Source organism: Asparagus officinalis, chromosome 7 (assembly GCF_001876935.1).
Source record: "Asparagus officinalis chromosome 7, Aspof.V1, whole genome shotgun sequence".
NCBI lineage: Eukaryota > Viridiplantae > Streptophyta > Magnoliopsida > Asparagales > Asparagaceae > Asparagus > Asparagus officinalis.
The window spans coordinates 2229898-2251590 of NC_033800.1; the positions used below are offsets into that span (position 1 = coordinate 2229898).

Consider the following 21693-nt stretch of genomic DNA (forward strand, 5'->3'; position numbering starts at 1 on the left):
GGCCTCTGGACATGCAGCCGCTCAAAATTCCCCGACATGACTCCCGATTGCATCACCTTCGTCTCCCACAGCTACAAGATTTCCGATATGAAAACCCAAGAATGACGACAGAAGGGACCGAATCTAGGGTTTGAGGAAGAAAGATTACCGCTTGGAGCTCGCTGAGGACCGCATCGCCGGCGCCGGAGCAGATGAAGTCGTCCCGGACCTTGTTGACGACGTCGTCGATGACTCTGACGTAGACGGAGGAGACGTTGCTCGCCATTAGGGCAAGAGCATGGAGGTTGGTTTCTAGGGTTTCGAGCTTATTAGAGAGAGAAGAGAGAGAGCGGGCACGAGAGAGGGGAACTATAAAGGGCGAGAATATAAATAGGTTTGGATCCGAGGAGGAGTGGGGACACGTGGCTGGATCTGAGAGGGCGATAGAAAGGACGGCGGTTGGAGGATTTGGGATAGCGACCAAGGGAGGAAGGAGCTATATATATATATATATATATACTAGTTGGATTGCACGTGCAATGCACGTGGTTAAGTTTTTATTTTTTGTTTAAAAATTATAATTTTAATTATAATGTTTTATTATAAAATTATGGAATGTAAGTAATGGATAAAACATATATATACATAATGTAAACATTCAACATCTTATAAGAATGTAAAAGAAGTTCAAGTTAAGAAGTCAAACAAACGTTATCTACCAACAAGGCACTGTTTTGCTCTGTATTTATGCATTTCCTTTCACTGTGATGTAAGGGTCCAAACATTATACATGCATTATCAGTCATGCTCTCAGTAAAAATTTTCCACTTGATGAGTCACTAAAGCTACTAAACTGAATGATTAATGTTACATTTGAGACGAGTAATACAATGTTAGAGGTTAGCTGCTGCTTTCTTCAAGAATGGGCTTTCTTCAATAGTACCTTGAAAGTCCGTTTTCTAGAAGATAGCCTGAATGCCCAAGCATGCGGCCAAGCCAATTGATCTCTTGCTGCACCTCCTGAGTTTTGAGTAAATGAATCTATAAGTTCTTTTTCAATTAATCTGGGAGGTGCAATTTCTCTGTCCCAGACTGAAATTTATATATAAATGTTAATAGGTCATAAATAAAAGAGCACAACAAATACATGCATGTCATGATGAAGAATTAATTTCTTGAATAGATTACTGCCTTAGTTTCATTGTTTCTACAGTAGAATTTATTTTATAAACTCCATACTTGGCTTAATCATGTGTTCATAATTCTCTAAAATGTATAGAATCATATTCTATCACCCCTTATTAGTTGTAAAGGAGAGAATTCTTCATCATGGCTCTTTGAATTTAAGGGGGGAAGCTAAGAAATGATCACTAATTGTTTGAAATTTTTATACTTTTTGGTAGTAAATGAGAGTCTTTTACATCATGGCTCTTTGAAGTTAAGGGGGAAAACTAAAAAATAATTCATAATTGTAGAAAGGGTGAAAAGGTTTAGCGGCGGTCAATACAATTTAAGCCTTGCCTCTTCTTCTTCTTCTTCTTCTTATTTTTCTTTTTATTTTTATATATATATTTTTGCTTTATTTGGTTTTTTTATGTAAAGTATGTTGATGGCTGATGTTCAGGTGATGCTTTTTTTTGAAGGCTTCTAAATTCCATGTCTAAATTAAGGGGGAAATATCAATTGTTATATCCTAGCTTGTGGTGATTGACGACGACGATTTGTCCGCTCCCCCTCCTGTTATAACTGTTATATCAACTTTTGGATATGGGACTTTGTAAGTTCTGTTCGCATCCCTCTTGTAAATTTTTAATAATTTAATATTTTTTCAATGAATAGGTCACCTTGCCTTGTTTTTCTATTTAAAAAAAGACGGGAAGAGGATTAAATTCATATTAAACCCTATAGTTTTTATCTAACTTGTACTTGAAAATAGTTCAGCAAAATAAATAAATAAACAATAGACTATACAAGTAGCAGAAGGAGAAGATGACCTCGCCAGCACCAAGAAACAAAAAAGTGTGCTCCGCTAATGTTCCACCAACCAACTTTAGTGCTGCAACAAGCCCAGCAAGGACAACAGAAGCTGTTCCATGCAATGATTTCATTTATTAGATAAGTGTTATTTTGTTCAAAAACCAAATAGACAATTATTAAGTTGAAAATGAGAGAAGGAATTTATCACACAGCTAACATAAAGCCACATGCTTGCTTTACCTGAATATCATCGTTAAAGACAAGATAACTTGTGCTATATTTTGCAAGCAATTCAAATGCATTATGGTTTGAAAAATCCTCAAACTGCATGCATAAAATTTTAGTTAAATAAACTTGTAGCAATAAAGGAAAAAAACAAAATTAAATTTGGTAAAAGTACGGTAATGCGTGGTAATTTGGCCAACCTGAATAAGTACTTTATCCCCATAGTTCTTTTTGACAGCAGTCATGAATTCATGTATTAATTCAGCATATTCCTACTCCAAAATGTACAAGGCAACAGTTTAGTAATACTAATTAATGCTTATTGTAAATTCCACATAGCATGCTAGTCAGTGCCTATAGAATCCCATACCTGACAAGTAGCAAGCTTTTGCCGCAACCCAATATAGAACTCATCATTCAACAATTGCTTATTGTTCGTGCCCACATCAATCGTGATGGGTAAGCACTGCGAATAAATTTAAATGTCTGTTGTATTATTTCTTATGGAAAAAACATAAAGCTCTGCAAAAGGACTGTTTAGGCTATTAGAACTCAAAAAACATAACAGATCAGGTAATTAACATGCTTACAGCAGTTGGTCGAATCCCTCCAAGGGCTGTGTACAAAGAAAGCTTGCCAACAGGAATTCCCATACCCTGAACAAAGTCTTGGAAAGAAGCATTATCAAATCAGCAAACTCCAAGATAAGATTGTTTCCACTATATTTCAATTACAACTCTAACTTCAAATTCACCTGACAGCCAAGATCTCCAAGCCCAAAAATGCGCTAATCATCAGTAAACACGATAATCTGAATACTCCTCTCAGGCCAATTCTTCAACACCTCAAGAATCTTTCCCCTACAAGATCAAGCAACCTTTCAGTTTCAGTTACAAAAATCACCGAAATACACAAGAAGCACAAGGAATTGCAACTTACTTCTCCTTCAAGCTGATATAAAGAACTTGTGGCCGCCTAAAGATGCAACCATACTTCTGGCAAGCCTCGCCAACTGTAGGTGTGTAAACAACTGTAAGCAACTCTTCAACATTATCTATTAGAAGCTTGTAGAAAAGTCTCTTATTTCTCTACTGAAAAACATTAACGGAAAGGCATAAAGAAAATGAATCTACATCACAATCACGCCCCAACAGTTTACCATTGCTTGGTTAAAATTAGCATAATATGGTCAATTAAGTAATGAAAAGTCATTTGAAACCATGAGTTGGTCAAGATATATGCATAAAGAAAATAGGTTCAATCCCATATAGTAATGCAGTTAGTGGAGTATGTCCACAAAAGTTTGCAATTCTATAAATAAATAAATTTCTTGCAATGAAGTAGCCAAAATTCCTAAATGAACATATCAGTTCTGGGAATCTTTGTCAAACTGAATCATTGACCACATACTCCTTTATCTTGCACTGTAGAAAATGAATTAACAAAAATATCAACACCACATACAAGATTTTTTGAAATCCCATCCTTTTCTCAATAAAAAAAGAAAACAAAAATAAAAATAATCCAGGTGATGTACCCAGATGGAGATTTTCCATAAAACTCCTGTAACTAATAAGAACCAAGGAAATAAAAGCAGCTACCTCATGAGGATAGGTCATTGTTTAGGCAAGTATTTTAGATAACGAAGAAGCAATTGCTACACTTCCAGGACTGAGCTTATCCACCGTAGTATTTTATGGGAGTACACAATAATGTCAAACAAAAATCAGTACTAAAACAGAATGAACTGAAAATGTATCTGCAAAGTTTAAGAGCAAACTTATTACCTCTTCCTGCCAAGTAAGCTTTGATCTTTTCATATGCAGGAAACTGGATAGCAACATGGCTAACTCCAGCTAAAGCAGGAATCAGACCACTGTTGAAGAAATGAACACAGCATATAAATACAACAATCATTAAGAAGGATCAGAAATACTATAAAACATGATTAATACTACGCAGACAAACACTACCTGTATAGTTCTCGGATGCCTTATTCATGACAAATCTGCTTCAGAGCAGAAAATAGGAGAGCATCCAGTAAGCTCTCATCAGCAGAGACACAATTGCCTTCAGTAGAATTACCAATCAGGTAAAGTTGTGTAATTCAAAAGATTAGACTGACTTTGAGCTCAATGTCAGATAAAGTAATATAACTTGGCAATAAGGGTTATTCATGCTATCACATGATAATCAAGTGAAAGATAAAATTTATTTTCCAACACTGAATAGATGTTATCAAAAGAAAGGAGTACCTTTGATGCAACATCAAGTGCATTTGAACCAACAGGATGAGCACTCAATTTTGCCAGGTACTTAACATTGTGTAATGCTGAAATTTCCAAGTAGATGGATCCTCTGCCACATAACTTTGTAAAGTTCCTAATTTGTAAAGTGATGCTCCTTAAAGAAATCAGTTACCTTGATGACGAGCTGATGAGAGTGGAGGTTTAGTAGCTTGCATTGATATAAGGCTACTTTATCGATTACCATAAAGAGGATGTGGTTGATCAAGGACTTGATATCTGTATTGTGCTGAAGGCTCTGAAGAAAGAGGTATAGAATGCCGCTATTCTCTGAATTATATTTGCTCAGCACACTGGTTAGATGAGTTAACTGCAGATATATTGATTCTATTAATTAACCTTTTATCTATTTAAGATGATATATGATTAGATTTACAAGTTTTTGAACTTCATTTTGATATGTACCTGCCATGATTAAAGTTATAATATCATCCAATCCAGACGATCATTTTTCGGTATGAAACCTAGTAGTAGGCAATCTTCATTGATTATTCTTTTAAAAAACACTGAGAACCTGGACATGGGTATGAAACCTAGTAGTAGGCAATCTTCATTGATTATTCTTTTAAAAAACACTGAGAACCTGGACATGTAATAAAATAGATACAAATAAATTTTGACTACTTAAAGAAATAAATTAGAATAACAATTTTGTAAAATTAGCTACCTTCTCTAAAGAAAGCTATGGTTTCCTCTCAATAGGTTCAGGAAGCTGTGCTTGGTCATCATTTTTCTTGCGAACGACTCATCGACAATATTTTTTTGTGCAGTATAGATAAGTTAAAAATAGTTGACATGAAAATTTAAATTAATAAAGTGAACTATTCTATGAATATGTATTTTGATTCACATAATTAAATGTTAAATTTAAGTTAATAACTGCAATAACAATCAAAGCATGCGATAGTTATCAAACAACTATATGAGCATATGCGTATAAATCATAAATTGTCCAAACAAATTAAATTCATCAATTAATAAACTTAAAAGCCTATGAAAAGCACATTTAAAATCCTTTAACCAATTTGTAAATGTAATTAAAATTAAAAAACATTAATGTTTAATTTTTGTTGGCCTTTGATCAATCCTTCTCCACCTTGATCTTCTTTTTTGGTAAATCGAGAAATGAATCATCATCATCAATGTTGATTGTGATGTCCTCTTGGATTTGGATTTCTTGTGCTATTATCTTTCCTTGTGCACGTTCATCCTTTGACTTCTCATCCAACTTTACAAGGAACTTGTATGTCTTTTCGATGTTGAGAACAAACTTTTGAAAGAATGAACTCTGATTTTTTTCTGTTTTAATGAGGAAAAAATTAAGATCTTATACATGAAATATATTGTTTTATATGTATAAAATATAATAAAGTAAGAATTTACCTCTTTTATATCATCCATGAATTTTTTAGCATCACATCCTATCAATGTTTCTGCTGCGTCAAAAAGTGTGACTCTTGCATTGTTTGTTTCGTCTTCCACTATGATTTTGACAACATATCTACATTTTGTATTATAATTGTCCATAAGATGATATTTATATATTTAATCTTTATATTTTTATTTCATGAGTAATTGATAGTAATTTACCTCGGTATACTGTCTTCATTGTTTTTTTGACAGTTTTGATATTTGTCATAAATATTTTTCTCAACTTTTTTATTGCAGCCTGTGCATGAGTAGTACCAAGCCTCATGTCTATTTAAGATATTACTTATTTTTCCAATAAAGCTGCCATATTGTGCCTGTAGATTTGTAAAAATTAAGTTAGTTATAATTTTAGTTTACATATATTTAGTAAAAAAAATTATAAATTTTAAAATAATTGAAAAAAATATAGTAAATTTTTTTAAAAAAAATTTAATGCAAAAGTAATAATTATAAATGTATTTTAAACATCAATGAAACAATATCTATTTATATTATTTTTTTTAAAAAACTTAAGCTCTTGATTCATTACTATTTTATAGTAGGAATTTTAATATAATACCTTGGATGATTCTTGTGAAGCTTGCATAATGTCACCAATATTCATTTTCGTTGCATTTTTAAATAGCCTCGACGGAGCATCATTTGTCTTGATCTTCTCTTTTGAAAGAGCCCTGCATATAATTTTAAAAATATTTAAATTTTAATTTATCAAGTTACCTTCTTTATTTGAATTACCATTCTCGCATGTCCTTAGCAAGTTGTATATCAGGGTTGATAAATATTGTTGATGCAATTTGCGAAGTCAAGCACAACTCCCCTGCATATATATTAGTTATAATTAGAAATGGATATTTTTTGATAAGTAATTTACAATTCAATTTAAAAAATGATACATTTGTACAATGATATTTTAAAATCTGATAGCGCTATGATAGTGGTCTCATGCTTATTTCCTTCAATCATTGAGCCTTCATTGACAGCTAAATCTTCGAATAAAGTTACAGACAATGTTATGTCACTGTATAAGAGAAGTTAGACAATTTTAGGTTAATATATTATCGAATAAAGTTACAGACAATGTTATGTCACTGTATAAGAGAAGTTAGACAATTTTAGGTTAATATATTATATTTTGAATAAATAATTTATTGTGAAATAAAAGCATGCGTGTATACTCTTTGTCTACTATAATGAATTCCCGCATTGTGTCTGCCTTATTATATCTTGTAACGTACTTGATCATAGGCTTGACATTTGCTATCATTGCAAGAACATCTGCACATAAATTTATAATAAGTTGAAAATTCTTTTATAAATTTATAAATTTAAAATAAAAGGTTTTTACAAATACTTACTTATATTCCTTGTATCCTCGTTGGAAATTGCGTCTTTGATTGAGATAAAGTTATTCAATATCTTATCATATTGAAATTCTGCTTTTGACTCTTTGATAGAAATGTTTTTAGTCAATGTCAACTCAATTGACTCATGTACATTTCCATAAAGCGGGTTTATTGGTTTGACTTCTCCATTTGAGATGTAAAGAACATTATTCTTCTGAAGCATTTGCTTATACATTTCAATAGTTTCTCCAAACATAATACCTTGTATTTTTTTCCCCTGCAAATATTAGTAATATTATCTCACAAATATCAATAAATATCAATAACCATACCTATGTGGAAAACTTTTAAATAAACATACTCTAGGTTTGATTGGATTGTATCCATAATATTCTGGTCAAAAAGAAATAACATTTTAACTCATGAACAAAACTAACCTTATTTATATAAAGTTATATGTTATTGAATTAGAATTTCTACTACTTACTAATAAGTCATTTGATCTCAAGTAACAAATTTAATCGTTTTTACAGATTAACTCTTTGTAAAAAATGAATTACATGTTGCTTACCTATTTAATAAATGCAGGAATTTTTTTATATTATTTTATACATAGTAAGGTGATAATAATTAATATAAGAATAAGCATAAACAATTATAATTTAATTAATATTTATAATTTATATTTATAAATTTATAAAAAATTGAGAAGGCTTTGCATAGATTTAAAATAACGATTGCTATGGCATGATAAAAAGGTATGCATATTGTACTTAAAAATTGTATGTATTACTTTATTTAAGAATAAGTATCAACAAATATCAATAGAATTATAGCATGTAGAATTTTGCTAAATTACCTCCGAGTCTGCAAAAATTAATTTTAGTAGTTTTCCTGATCCTTTGTTGTTCTCATAAGATGACTCGATAGTTCTTAGGATAACAACAAGAATAGTCCACTCTCTTTGAAATTTTTTGAGTTGGCGTATTTGGAGGTGTGGAATTGGTGATTCATTGGTGGATGTCATCGTTCCTGCAAGATTTTGAATAGTTTGTTATATGTAAATAACAAAGCATTTGAAGTACTAAATAAACTCAAAAGAAAATTAAATGAGACTATTTCTATATCAAAGATGTGACACTAATTGAATGATGTAATAATGAATTGTAACTTTTTTAATTAATTTTATGAAAAAAACTTTAATAAAAATTGCATCTACTTATTATATAATAAATTCCTAACCTTCAAAAATGTTATTGGTCATTTGAATTATTCCTCGTGGTCGTTTGGCTGGAGAACTTCCTTGTATACAACATTTTTTGTGTATTGTTCCTCTTCTGCAAATTTTCCATCTGATGTTATTAAGACCTTGGTTGTCATCATAGAAGTACCCCGCGATAAAGCAACATATAATTGTCCATGAGAGAACACTGGTTCAGGTAGATAAATAGCTACGTTAGGTATTATTTGCCCTTGGGATTTATTAATTGTCATTGCAAAACATAATCTTATGGGAAATTGTTTGCGTTTGAACTTGAATGGTAATCCTTCATCTTCTGCTGGTGACAATGGTATTCTTGGCAAAAAAACTTCTTTTCCAGCATGTTGTCTCATTGTGATTTTAACTTGAATTACATTATAGTTAAAATCTTGACATACCATTCTTGTACCGTTGCACAGTCTATTAGTTGGATCCAAGTTCCTTAGTAAAATAATTGGACAATATTTTTTCAACAGTAGCTTGTGTGGCGGTAGTCCATTAGGGAGCAGAGTGTTCAAAAATTCTTCTTGGTAATGATGATTAGTGTCATCAACTGCTTCATCAAAGCTATAGAATTCTTTTCCTTCTCCTGGAAACCTTTTTATTAGTCTATCATTTAACATGTCAACATATTCATTTTTTGTTGCAAGGATAGCTCTATCTTTCATATAGTCAATAGACTTGAAATTTTCATCTAAAGATGGAAAAATTGAATTTATGAGAGAATCTTCCGGTAGCTCATCACCTTGATTCTGGATCAACATTGCATTAGGCAGTTTTATGAAATCCCGTGTCATTGTTGGTTCATCTCCATTCCCAATCCTAAGAAGAAATTCACTGAATGCTGTGTCTGATTTTGCTCTCATATTTTTGGAAAGTTGTAGTTTGATCATTTTTCTCCATAAATGTGAACTTACCAAACTTTCTTTGATAGTTTGTGATCTTGTTGAGCGAGGCACCACTGGTAAAACTTGTCTGAAATCACCACCAAATACAATAACTTTTCCGCCAAATGGTTCATCTTTATCCATTAAATCTCTTAGTGTTCTATCCAACGTTTCAATTGCAACGCGTTTAGCCATAGCAGCCTCGTCCCAAATTATTAGACGTGCTATTCTAAGGAGTTTTGATGTCCCATCTTGCTTTGATATACTGCACATAGATGAATCTGTTGTTGGGATTTTGATTTTAAATCTGGAGTGTGCTGTTCTTCCACCAGGCATTATTACAGCTGCGACACCTGATGTCGCTGTAGCAAGAGCTATCATACATTGCGATCTTACTGTGGCAAGTAGAGCGCGATATAAATAAGTCTTCCCAGTTCCTCCTAGACTGTCAATAAAGAAAACTCCACTTTTATTTTCTTCAACTCGTGATAATATTGTAGTGTATGTAGTATGTTGTTCATAGTTGAGTTTTGTTGCAGCATTTAGATCATCAGTTGAGATTTGTACATCTAGCTCTTCTTTTATTTCTCTTGGGTATGAACCTTCCTCTGTAATGTTTTTGGCTTGTAAAGGTGGCAAGTCAAAATTTTTAATATCCTTTCCCATGCTCTTTAAGTAGAAGTTAATATTGAGAAGAGTATCATTTATCACCGAAGCTCTAGTAGCATTTGGTTTCCTTGAGTAGTCTTCAGATAATGATTCAATATATTTATCCCACAAATGATTAACATCTGTAGGCTCACAATGAACCAATATAGTTGCAAACAAACGTCGAAGTGCTGTTGGCATTTGGAAGACGATGGCTTCATCTAAGCACTCTCTTATGCTATCATCAGATTCCAAAAGACCTAATTTCTCAGCTGATTGCTTGAAAGATTTGCACTGATTACCATTTACCGTCAGTAGATCTTCAAATGATTTCGGACACCTAATGTGAGTAAGCAATAGTCGCAGGTAATATCTCTCTCCTTCAATTGGATTAGCCCCATTTATTCGACCTATCACTTGTCTCTGTTTTCTTGGACGCCAAGATTTTGATGTTGAATCCCAAACATAATATTCAGGAAATTCCACATATAATAACTCCTTTTCATGGTCCTTTTCATGTTTCTTCTTGTTACCTTCTTTAATTTTTTTACACATAGTAAAAAATTCTGTAAGCATCGTCTTTGAGACATGTTCCAAGTGAATAAATTTCGATAGGTCTTGATGTTTCCAATATGAAACATATTGATGATTTGGCATGTGAAGTTGTAAGTTAATGACAGCCGGGAATATCTCATTAAGATGGAATTCATATATTCTCCAGAAAGCTTCCTGAGCTGATACCCATCTTACATCTTAAAAATTCTTGATTTCATTCACAACTTTTTCACCTTCATTGTACTCAATGTTTACTGCTACTCTATCATGGCCTTTATATATGTACTTATAAAGGTATTTAACTGCTTTTATGCCTGAGCATATTTCAATATTGATGTGACAGTTATAACGTGTCAACAAATAAGGATTATAAGGTACCACCCATTGATTATTAAGGATTTTGTTTCGAACCAACATTGTTCTGTTATTTTTGCTCCTTTTATAAACTGGGTAAGCATCTTTCGCTTGTAGTGATATCAGAGAAAACTCTCTAGGGTAGTGATATTTACACTCGCCATTTTGCATGCAAACATTCTTCATATTTAACTCTCCACAAGGGCCATGCATCATATGTTTTTTTACCAGTTCATATAGGATTGGATTTTCATAATGGTTTGGAATTTCTGCTGATACGTACTTATCATAATGATCTAATGAGACGATTTTGTGTTTTCCCATTAGAATAATCAACATGTGTGCATGAGGCAACCCTCTTTTTTGAAACTCGATGACATGAACATGGGCAGCAACTTTTCCAAAGATTTCCTTTTTAAATAGCTGATCTTTCAAGTCTTGCAATTTTCCTCTAAATATCCTTGAGGTTAGATCTGGTCTATCATTATGTGTCTGTCCTGGATGTAGCTCCTCCGTGATTTCTTCCCATTCAGGATTGCATGTCATTGTGATGAAAATATCTGGTTTGCCAAATCGTTGTACTAATGACATTGCATCAAGATATCTACGACGCATATCTCTAGGACCACCAATAAATGATGATGGCAGAACTATTCTTCTTCCGACTTGACATGCTTTTGCTTCTCCAGCAGCTACACTATCGACTATGCCTTGGAATAACTCTGCTCTGATTTCTGATTGTTTCTTTCTAAAATAATCAAGTCTTGTTGTTTCAAGCTTTATGTACATATCAACAGCATATTGATGGAACAACCGGCCTGCCGATGTTAATACAGTAGATTGTCGAGTGTCTCTTATCTTAACCTTGTAACAATAATATTCTCGACATGAGACGCTTCCCGCCTTTGGTGCTTTAACACCTACAAGTTTACAGGTTAAGTTAATTTTTAATGTTTTAATATTATTAAACAATTTTAATTATGATTTACCTTCCCTTTCTCGCTTAAATATATCTTCTGCAGATGTAAAAGTTTGCTGAGTTACTTGAGATGTTGTATTTATTTGTTTTGACCGGCGAATATCATTTTTATCCCTTCTTTTAATATTTTGGTGCCAACCTACATCTCCGCCTGGAAAGAGTAAAGGATATTGTAAAGGATCATAACAACCAAAATAGTGCTTAACTTGATGATTCTTGCCAGAGTGTGAATGGACAACTATTTCTCTCTCATACGGAACATTATCATTATTTCCCTCTATCCAGACAGCTGCAACCTGATCCACTGTTGGCGAGTTGTAAACACGTTGATCTACTGCAGCATCTCTATTTATAATGATCTTGAAGTCTTCAAGAGATGGAAAATTATTTAGTTTCCGCAGAAATTTTGCATATGGGTTTCCTTCAAATATATCCATCAATCTTTTAGTTGTAGTCGTACTCATATTTGCATTATCTAATATTCTCATTCGATTTTGCAACTCATTCTCCGTATCGTAAAAGTAAAGTTGAAAGTAGGAAGGCTTATTTTCTTCTGGAATAAGAGAGGGGAGATTATGATATATTTGTCCTTGTGCTCTAAATGTGAAAATACCCTTTCTGTTTGATGCAAGTTCTCTATCAAACCTTGCCCCAAATGATGTGAATGAGAAAATGCTATTATACTTTCTGGTTTGTCTTCGAAACTCAATTGGCTCTTGGCTTTGTACCGTATAAAGGGCATATAACTCATCATTAACATTCACATATGCTAGGTGGATTTCACCATTGTGACAACAGGATGTTAGTGGCTCATGTTCAAACTTTTTTGCTCCACAAAATGAACAAGACTTTGGAGTCCGTAGTTTATGTAATAAAGAACATACTGGTTCATGTGTAATTTGACCTAGAAAAAAATAATAGTTTTTAGTGTTAAATAAATTTAGATATATAAAATCATGTAAATATTTTAATAAATTATAAAATTAATCTATGCAAACCTCCATGCTCATATTCTCGCTGTTGCGCTCCACAAAACAAATCAATCTTACGTTTTCCCTTGCTATTGGTACTACTGCCAGCTAAATCATTTCTTTTCCTCTTTATATTATTATCAATGACCTTATGAATGTAAGTTCTCTTCTGATCAACATTCAACTGATTATATTTGGTGTTTCTACTCTCATGTAGTAGAATGTGGTCTTCTGTTAAAAAATAATAAAATATACTATTAATAAACACAAATACACATAAAGTAATAATAATATATATTTATGTTGAATTCAAACCTTATTAATAAACACAAATACACATAAAGTAATAATAATATATATTTATGTTGAATTCAAACCTTGGTTTGAAGTCATTTGGAAGAAGGTACTCTTATGCAAATGTATAGTGATTATGCAATCCAAGAAGTAGAATGTAAATTTCTACAAGGGAAAAATTTTTAATGTGTTAAATTATTGATTTATTAAATTAAACATAAGTATAGCATTGAATATAATTTGACAGAATAAGTATATTTTATTTGTTGTTCAATAGTACTTAAGGTTTTTTTTAGAAATTTGGTAAACTATACATGCATCAGTAATCAAAAATATCTCATATGCTAAGGTTAATTTTTTTTAAGTCATATAATAATAATAATAATAATAAATATTTAAGTGTAGAAGAAGATAAATACAAGGAAATAGAGTTATCATCACTATGAGCAAAATAAAGAGAAAAGAGAAGAAGGTTGCTTAACTAACCTGAATCAATGACAACTTTAGAAATGTTTTAAAAAACAACAAGGCAAATCCAACCAAGTAGGATATCTGCATTAATATGAAAAAATGTTAAATAATTTAATCTACACGTAATAGTGTATTACAAAACTTATATAATTACTCAGAGACAAAACATACATAATTATTCAGAGACAACATATATAATTAAAAAAAATGTTAAATTATTTATGTGAGAATTGCACAACAGGTTTTCAAAACATACATAATTACTCAAGGAACAGATTTTCTCGAGTAATGGATACAAAACATATTCATATCTTTAATCTATTGTTTATGCAATTGATATTAGATTGTTCAAAACATAATTGATATACCTAATATCTAATTTAGGGAAATAATCACAACCAAAATCACAAAAGAAAAAAAAATTAACTAAACTCTATCATTTGTGATTCTCCGATTCCAGAACCAAATCAAAGACAACCCATATCTTTCTCATACCAGATTCCAAACCAAATCAAAGACATGGCGATGTAATTAATTCATAAGGTTTATTGTCTCTCAATTGCAGGGCCCCTGTTTATGATGGACCTGCATCTAATTTGGTACCAGGAAACAATCTGGAATCAATGGTTCATCAGCTGATGGATATGGGTGGTGGTAACTGGGACAAGGATACGGTTCACCGAGCACTTCGTGCTGCTTACAATAATCCAGAGCGTGCTGTGGAATACTTATATTCTGTATGCACTATATTTTGTGGGGGATGCAGTTAGAAACTATTCATAAACTAATATCTCATATATGCATATCCTTATGCAAGGAATCCCTACATTAGGAGAAGCTGCTCAGGCTGAAGGGCCAAACACAACTGGGACAGCTGCTGAAGGCGATACTCTGTCTGTATTGCCAAATTCTGCACCTCTAGATATGTTTCCACAGGTCAGGTTTCTCCTAGCTTATAATCTTCAAACTACCTCACCCAGATGTATCTCATAACGGAATTCTCTCCAGGGAGCTCCCAGTGTGGGTGGAGGTGCTAGTGGTGGGTCTCTTGATTTCCTTAGAAATAATGAACATGTACCCCATTCCATTGCTACAACTTGCTTCTCTGGGTCTTTTGATTTCCTAGAAATAATAAACGTGCTGTTGACTGTAAAAATTCATTGTCCAGAGTATTCATATGAACATGTTTATATGTTAGCCTAACTCCTGTTCCCATTAACTGCGAATTAAGAAGAACAATAATGAAGTGATGAAACAAATAAGTTGAAATGGAAATAAAGAGAATTTTATGGTTATAATTCGTTAATAAGTAATGTGAAGACAAATTGTACTGCCTATTAATATGGCATCTACCCTTGTTTACCATAGACAAACACATGCATTAGACAGGGTAATATCATTACACATAGACTTCAATCATGCAAGAAACCCCATATTCTGAAACTTATAGCATATTCACGACTTGAACGCAAAATAGTCCACAGGTGTGTATACTGCAGAACAGTTCCCAGTGGAGTCTGAAGCGCATAATAGTGTAGCAAGTGTCTAATATACTGAACAATTCTTATTTACCACAATTATAATCCAAATAAATATAAAGGAGAAAATGAATACTAACCCTAACGTGTGTTTCGTCCAGTTCTCATCATCTCTCTTGGTCTCTTCTGAGATAATCATTTTGTGAGCTGACAGACGTATCAAAAAATGTTCCAACTACTTTTGGTCTAATTTTTTTTATTTTAATCCTTCATACTTTTTTGGAACTGGAAAAAAATCTTTCTTCAAGTTGCAGATTGTCAACTTATTGATCTGTTAAATTTAATAGGCTAAGGGAGAAAATAGGTAAACTGATACTTTGATGGGAAGTTGAGAGTTAACCAATACTTTAAAGGGGATTTGCCTGTTTTAAAGATTTAAACTTTATTAGTTGAAAAATCTCGTTTAATCCTTTTCATTAGTCCCAAGTAAAAAAGAAAGGTAGGTATTAGTACCAGTAACCTATTTATTGTTGAACCTAACATAAAATTATTCTTACTTGTTAGAGTACTTAAGTTTTCTATCTAAGTTGCTCCAGTTACTGTGGCTGAAATTTTAACAAAAAAGGTTTTTTTTGTTAAAGAGGATTTGGTGAAATTTTACGATATCTACATTTATTTACTGAACAAATCTCCTTGGTAAGCTTACTATGTGGATGCTTTGTTTATTTTCAAATGTGTGTTTCTTTTATGTTGTTAGGGATTGTTTTTAAAATTTTGAAACTAATTCGGACAGATACCGATATCTTCTGCAAATGAAGATCTTCAACAAGTGTTTTCACACAAGAGGCGCATATTTGCTCTAAAAAAGAAGGATATTGCAAATCCCAACATAATGCATGTAAGTTCTTTCCCTTTATTTCCCCCCTACCTTTCTCATCCTTAGGCTTTAGGGGTTTTCTCCTAAGTTTGATTGATAAAGAATTTAACACTGACTCAACACTAAACTATAGGATTCTGAATCACTTTATGGGAGACATCTTGGTTTAATCTTAATAACTAACGTTATGATATATTATTACTCTGCCACTTGGTTACTGCTTGACTTTATTTTCTCACCAGGGTTTGCTATTTTCAGTTCAATCCTTGTTGTTTCATTCAGTTTTAACAATATTCTACATCACAACATATTGTCTATTAGACATTTCATTCCTAAAATCTTGCAGCGCTGGATAAAACATTTTCAGTCGTGCAAGCAGGATTGCCTTTCAATTAATGCGTACAGCAAAAGTTCTGTCAACCAGGTAATGCTTGTAGTTATTTCAAATCTTACTGATGAGTTGATAGTATCAATTAATAATTATGTAATGCTATTAGTTATTTTAGCTTATGCTTTGTTTTGTCAATCCAAAATGCTAACACATATGTTTATCTGTCACAGATATCACATTTTTTTTCTTCTCACAAGCATCTACTGCAATATTAGATCTATTTTCCTCTTTTTTTATATCTTTTGCATATTCAGTAATTCTTTTTGTGAAAACAGTTATTATTCTTGTTCTTTTTCCTCCTAAAACTCTGTCACATGTTGATTGTTATGTTTGCAGCAGGAGGCCTAGGATGTATTGAGAGGTGTTTCTTCTTTCCAACCATTTAAAATGTCCCCCTTACCATATTTAGACTTATGTGTCTGATAGCATACTTATATCATAACTGATGCTTATATATATTTTACCTTTCTTCTAAAACTCTTTTTTACCTTTCTTTCATAACTGATGCTTATATATATTTTCTCAAAGAGAAAATAATTAATGTCTATATGTTCAATTTAATACTAAACTCAGTTATATACTACCATTGACATTCATAATGAAAGAAAGGGCACACATGTTCTTCCACCATGAGAATTCTATATCAGACTCAGCATTTGACTACTCAAAACCTCAAAATTAAAAAAAAACCATATTTCCCAACCTTCAGAGCTTTCATATAAAACACCATAACAAGAAATCAATACCCAAACAAATATAAGATACAAAAGAAGTTATAATTGGAAAACAGAACTAATTTAGGAAATAAATCACTACCAAAATAAAAATCTGAAAATTTAAAGAACTCATCTCAATTTAACTTACTTTATAATGTCGATCCAGCTGCTGTAGGAATTTTTAAACCCTTGTCGCTTGAAACTGTAGGAAATCGAAATTTAGTGCAAATTTTAGAAGAAAATTAGAGTACTGAAGAAGTAAAAGGGGATAGTTAGAGTTAGGGTTTTGTATAAAGGAGTGAAGATGAAGAAGAAATACCTTACTGAATCCCCAATTGTAGAAATCTTTGGAGATGAATGCGAAAATTCTGAAGAAATAGTAATCTGTGTAGATTTCTGTAACGCTTCGGCTTCGACGGAGAAGGGTATCCAACGAATAATCGACATCTTTGCAAATTCCTGTAACGCCTCGGCTTCATCGGAGAAGGATAATCGACGATCTCTTCGTCTTCGGTGGAGAGGAAGACGTAACGGAGGCAGAACTTGACGATGCTGGCGACGAATTTAATTTAACGATTTTAAGGGATTTAATGTAACGATTTTATGGGAGAAATTAGGTATATTTAAGATGGTTGAAGGTTAATTTCGGGATGGGAAAGTTTTTCATGAACTGGCTCTTTTAAAGGGTAGATAGACTAGTTCTTATGCACGTGCATTGCACGTAGTTAAATATCAAATTTTTTTTTATTTTCTTGCTATAAGATAAGTCAGATTCATCTTGAGATAATCTTTAAACCTGGATTATTACATTTATCATAAATTTTATTTACATATTTTTTTAAAATTTTTATGAAATAGATTTGCATGTAAAACTCGGATCAATATACTTTTATATACTTGCATACACAACATTATTTTTTAATTTGTATATATCAAACTTCATATAACATATTTGTTTATCAGATAAAATCGTCGATCTCCAATTTGTTTATCTTAGTCATTAAATATAGTGTCAAGTTTAAAAAAAATACAATAATGTATTGTTGATGTGCTAATAAAATATAACCAAATACTTAATATTAAGATGATTAATTTGTATAAGCTTAGCACAGTGTATGTACTTTTCACATGACTACAAGACATCTTAATTATTGATAGAATTAAAATAAAAAAATAAATACTAAATATTACTGGTGACTCTAGTATAATTTTATATGACAAAATCATTCACATAAGCATATTAAAAAATTTTGCATCAAAATCTCTTCTGAAGATTCCTAATTTTACTAAAAAAAATAAGTTTAATTATAAAATATTCAAAAAAATATTATCTTTTGTTTCTTCTTTTTTTATATTTAATTGAGCCGAAATCAATCATTATCCACCTTTATATTTTTCTTGGGTAAATCTACAATAGTGTCTTCATCGTCTATATCAATTGTGATATTATGTTGATATATAATAAAGAGCAAAAGACAAGACAAGAGTGCAGAAATATATTAGGATATACTTAAGATCAATCAAGTTATGTTATTACTCATAATTGATATGTATCAGAGACAAAATATGTTGATAATATTAAACTATAAAACAGACTGTATGGGCCCTCTAATAAAACTTTTTAATGGAAATAACCCTTAAGATTAATTTTGAAAATCCCTTAAGAGTCAGGAATAAACAACTAACAAGTTTTGCAGTGAAAACTAGGAGAATGCAGTACATTCTTAAGAATTATTAATCTTTACTTAATTTATTTATAATGACAGGATCTTATTATTAACTAACTACAAGGCCTAGTACATTATTTTTTTATTGGACGTTCAAGGCAAGCAGAGGACCCAGGTGAGTCCTCATTACAATGAATGTTATATAATTTAAGTACAAAGAAAAAAAAGGAGGATTGATCAATGATGTAGTTGGTAAGGGGAAAACTCCAACAACTTAATTTGGGTATGTGGATATACTATAGATGGAGATGGAGAAGTGTGGTTTTAAAAACAGTGAGTGTGTGGGGTAATTAATATGGTTTTTGTTTGTGTGGTTTTCTTCATTCATTTTCAAGATATATGTAGTCCTGTGAATATATATAGCTATAGCATTACTATTCTCTTTTGGCTTTGTGGAAGAGTTTGGGTGAAAAAAGTAAATTATCTAATTCGGTTAAAATAGGATCATATAAGTTAAGCCCATGCATGAATTTTTTTTTAAACCAACACTAATATGTAAGTATTACAATTGGCATTGAGATCTAAAATACGTGTGAGATTCTCTTTGACTTTTATACAAATAGTATCTTTTAAATAATAAAAGTATAATTAAACTTTATGGTCTAAAAAATCAAATATACAATATAATTAATTGCTTTAAAATAATGTGATCTAATCTAATAAGAAGAAAATAGATTAAAGTGATTTAAAAACTACTAAAATTTCATAATTCATAATTTTTAAACAATCTAATCTAATAAGAAGAAAATAACAAAGGCACATACATGTTGAAGGAGATGAAAATGTTATAAAAATTGTAATTTTTGATATAAAAAAGATCAAACATACGATATAATTAATTGCTTTAAAATAATCTAGTCTAATTTAATAAGAAGAAAATAAATGAAAGTGTTGTAAAAATTATTGTTATTTCTTAATATAAAAAAAGATTAAATACACAATATAATTAATTTCTTTAAAAAAATCAATCTAATAAGAAGAAAATAACAAAGGTACATATCTATAGAATGAGATGAAAGTGCTATGAAAATTATTGTAATTTCTTAGCTTATATATATATATTGGTATGTGTTGTTGCATGTGAGAGAATAACAATTGTAAATAGAATTCTATTTAAATAATAACAGTATAATTAAACTTGACTCATTATGCACTACTGCGAACTACTTGAAGTTTAATCGGTGAGAGATCGTCATGTTGTGTCCTCAGATCGTAGCCATTTATTTTAATTTTTCTTTTTTATAATTTTGAGAACGACTCTTGTCTCTTTAATTTGTTTCGTGAATTTTACAAATATCTCATCCATATTATGTACATTTATAGATCTGCGATGTTTCTAGGTTCGACCTTCGGGGCAGACATTTATTGTCTCGTTGATTTGTTTGGTTTTTGCATATACGCCCTTCATCTTGTATACATTTGTAAAGTTGGTATTTAATAATTTTATTCATGTTTACATTTTAATTTAAACTATATCTCTATCTTCATACTATGTATATCCAATAAGAATTCATCAATTTATCAACTTGCTCTTACTTAATGGATTGGTATTTGAATTATTTTAAGGGTGTTTTTGTCTGCGAAAGATTTTTCCGAACTCGTGCTTTTAAAAGGAGTATGATATATAGAGTTTTGCTACATGGACCCAAAATATGGGATCAACATGGGACATGTGAGGTGTCCCCCTCCTATTGCATAATGAGCTGACCATCATAGCCAGCTCATTATGCAATAGGAGGGGGACACCTCATTTGTCCCCCTTGTTGGTCCTATATCTTGGGTCCTTAGGGAATTTTTCATATATATAGGCTCTGTGAAGATCGAAATTTGATCTGTGAGAATTTGGGCTTATGCCCTTGCGTTTTTGAGTATTTGCAATATGTATTTGCAACTTACAGCTAGTAGTCTCGAATGTACGTATAGTAGTGCTATACCCGCGCTATGTTGCAGGAAATATTTTATCTTGGACAACATATGATAAAATTTATTATTTTTTTTTGGTGAAAATGAGAATTTCTTTTGTAGAATTGAATTTAAGGGTTCTTGAAATATTGATGAAAAAAATCATAGATAGTCATGTAAAAAAAGGATTTTATAAGTAGAAAAGAGCAAAAAACAAAGCAAGGAATGCGACCTTTTGGCTGAAATAAGAAATAAAAACAATGTGAAATTGCATAAAGCAAAATAAAAATAAAAATTCAAAAAATAAAGAAAACAATAGTGTTTACTTCCTTTTCCTATGTTCGTGGAGTTTCAATAGAGTTTTTGCTATTCTCTAGATTGATTTTCTTTGAAAATTGATCGTATATATGAATATTGTCGGTTGAAAATGATGATGATGATATTCTATAGTGCATTATAGAAAAAGGAGTTAGAATTTGGGAATTTGAAGGGGTTTGTATAGGGATTAATATGTTAATGGGGATTATAAACGTATAATTCAATTTATAAGTTAACTTATCTGCGGGTTTATAATGAATAGTTTTCAATGTGTTTGTTAAATACTAGTATAGTGCACGTTCTTACACGTGGGCATACTTGTGAAATAATTAGTAATATTTTTTTTATCAAAATGAAAATCAAAATTTTATAGCTAATATTAATGAATGTGATATTTCAGTAGTTATTCTTTTAATAAATCTTAAATAAATTTTTAGATGACACTTGATTCTTGCTAGGAAGTTCAGACAAAAAAACTAAACCTGATGCTCGTGATGCCCATTAATCTTCAAGTTCAATGTTTTTAAATAAGAAATATAATGATAGCTACACTACTTCACTTATATTATTTCTCCATTACAAAAGAGAAATTTTAGTGTCCTA

The 21693-nt window shown here is 31.4% G+C and overlaps 4 protein-coding genes, 1 long non-coding RNA gene and 1 pseudogene across 5 annotated transcripts in view; 1 reads left to right on the forward strand and 5 right to left on the reverse strand.

Moving 5' to 3' along the window:
• LOC109850872 (transcription initiation factor IIA large subunit-like) overlaps positions 1-347 on the reverse strand; it is a 5641-nt gene extending 5294 nt beyond the window's left edge. The window contains 3 exon segments of the mRNA XM_020420959.1: positions 1-17; positions 20-71; positions 149-347. The exon segment at positions 1-17 is cut by the window's left edge and continues 87 nt beyond it. Of these exon segments, the coding sequence (XP_020276548.1) occupies positions 1-17; positions 20-71; positions 149-265 (186 nt within the window). The 5' untranslated portion in view covers positions 266-347.
• On the reverse strand, positions 1039-3800 carry LOC109850257 (annotated as a pseudogene).
• LOC109849863 lies at positions 3969-4486 on the reverse strand. The gene is made up of 3 exons (XR_002249252.1): positions 4437-4486; positions 4155-4251; positions 3969-4057 (listed from the first exon to the last, which is right to left on the reverse strand). It is a non-coding gene; the product is annotated as an uncharacterized LOC109849863 (long non-coding RNA).
• LOC109850260 (ATP-dependent DNA helicase PIF1-like) lies at positions 8531-10633 on the reverse strand. The gene has a single exon (XM_020420234.1). It carries the CDS (start codon positions 10631-10633, stop codon positions 8531-8533), a length of 2103 nt encoding a protein of 700 aa, XP_020275823.1.
• Positions 10811-12382, reverse strand: LOC109850265. Its single transcript, XM_020420242.1, has 3 exons — positions 12085-12382; positions 11956-11982; positions 10811-11886 (listed from the first exon to the last, which is right to left on the reverse strand). The coding sequence occupies exons 1-3, from the start codon at positions 12380-12382 to the stop codon at positions 10811-10813; spliced, it is 1401 nt and encodes a 466-aa protein (XP_020275831.1).
• LOC109850270 (ubiquitin receptor RAD23d-like) lies at positions 13068-16775 on the forward strand. The gene is made up of 7 exons (XM_020420246.1): positions 13068-13129; positions 14247-14418; positions 14498-14617; positions 14690-14755; positions 15953-16057; positions 16383-16460; positions 16764-16775. Exons 1-7 carry the CDS (start codon positions 13068-13070, stop codon positions 16773-16775), a joined length of 615 nt encoding a protein of 204 aa, XP_020275835.1.

Excerpts from the sequence above, each read along its gene's own strand:
- LOC109850260 (XM_020420234.1), bottom strand. The coding sequence starts at position 10,633 with ATGCTTACAGAATTTTTTACTATGTGTAAAAAAATTAAAGAAGGTAAC.
- LOC109850265 (XM_020420242.1), bottom strand. The coding sequence starts at position 12,382 with ATGGATATATTTGAAGGAAACCCATATGCAAAATTTCTGCGGAAACTA. Across the intron at positions 11,983-12,084 it reads CTTTCCAGGCGGAGATGTAG|AAGATATATTTAAGCGAGAA; the intron begins GTTGGCACCAAA and ends TTACATCTGCAG. Across the intron at positions 11,887-11,955 it reads ATTTAAGCGAGAAAGGGAAG|GTGTTAAAGCACCAAAGGCG; the intron begins GTAAATCATAAT and ends GTAAACTTGTAG.
- LOC109850270 (XM_020420246.1), top strand. The coding sequence starts at position 13,068 with ATGAATGTAAGTTCTCTTCTGATCAACATTCAACTGATTATATTTGGT. Across the intron at positions 14,419-14,497 it reads CTGTGGAATACTTATATTCT|GGAATCCCTACATTAGGAGA; the intron begins GTATGCACTATA and ends ATCCTTATGCAA. Across the intron at positions 14,756-15,952 it reads TCCTTAGAAATAATGAACAT|ATACCGATATCTTCTGCAAA; the intron begins GTACCCCATTCC and ends TAATTCGGACAG.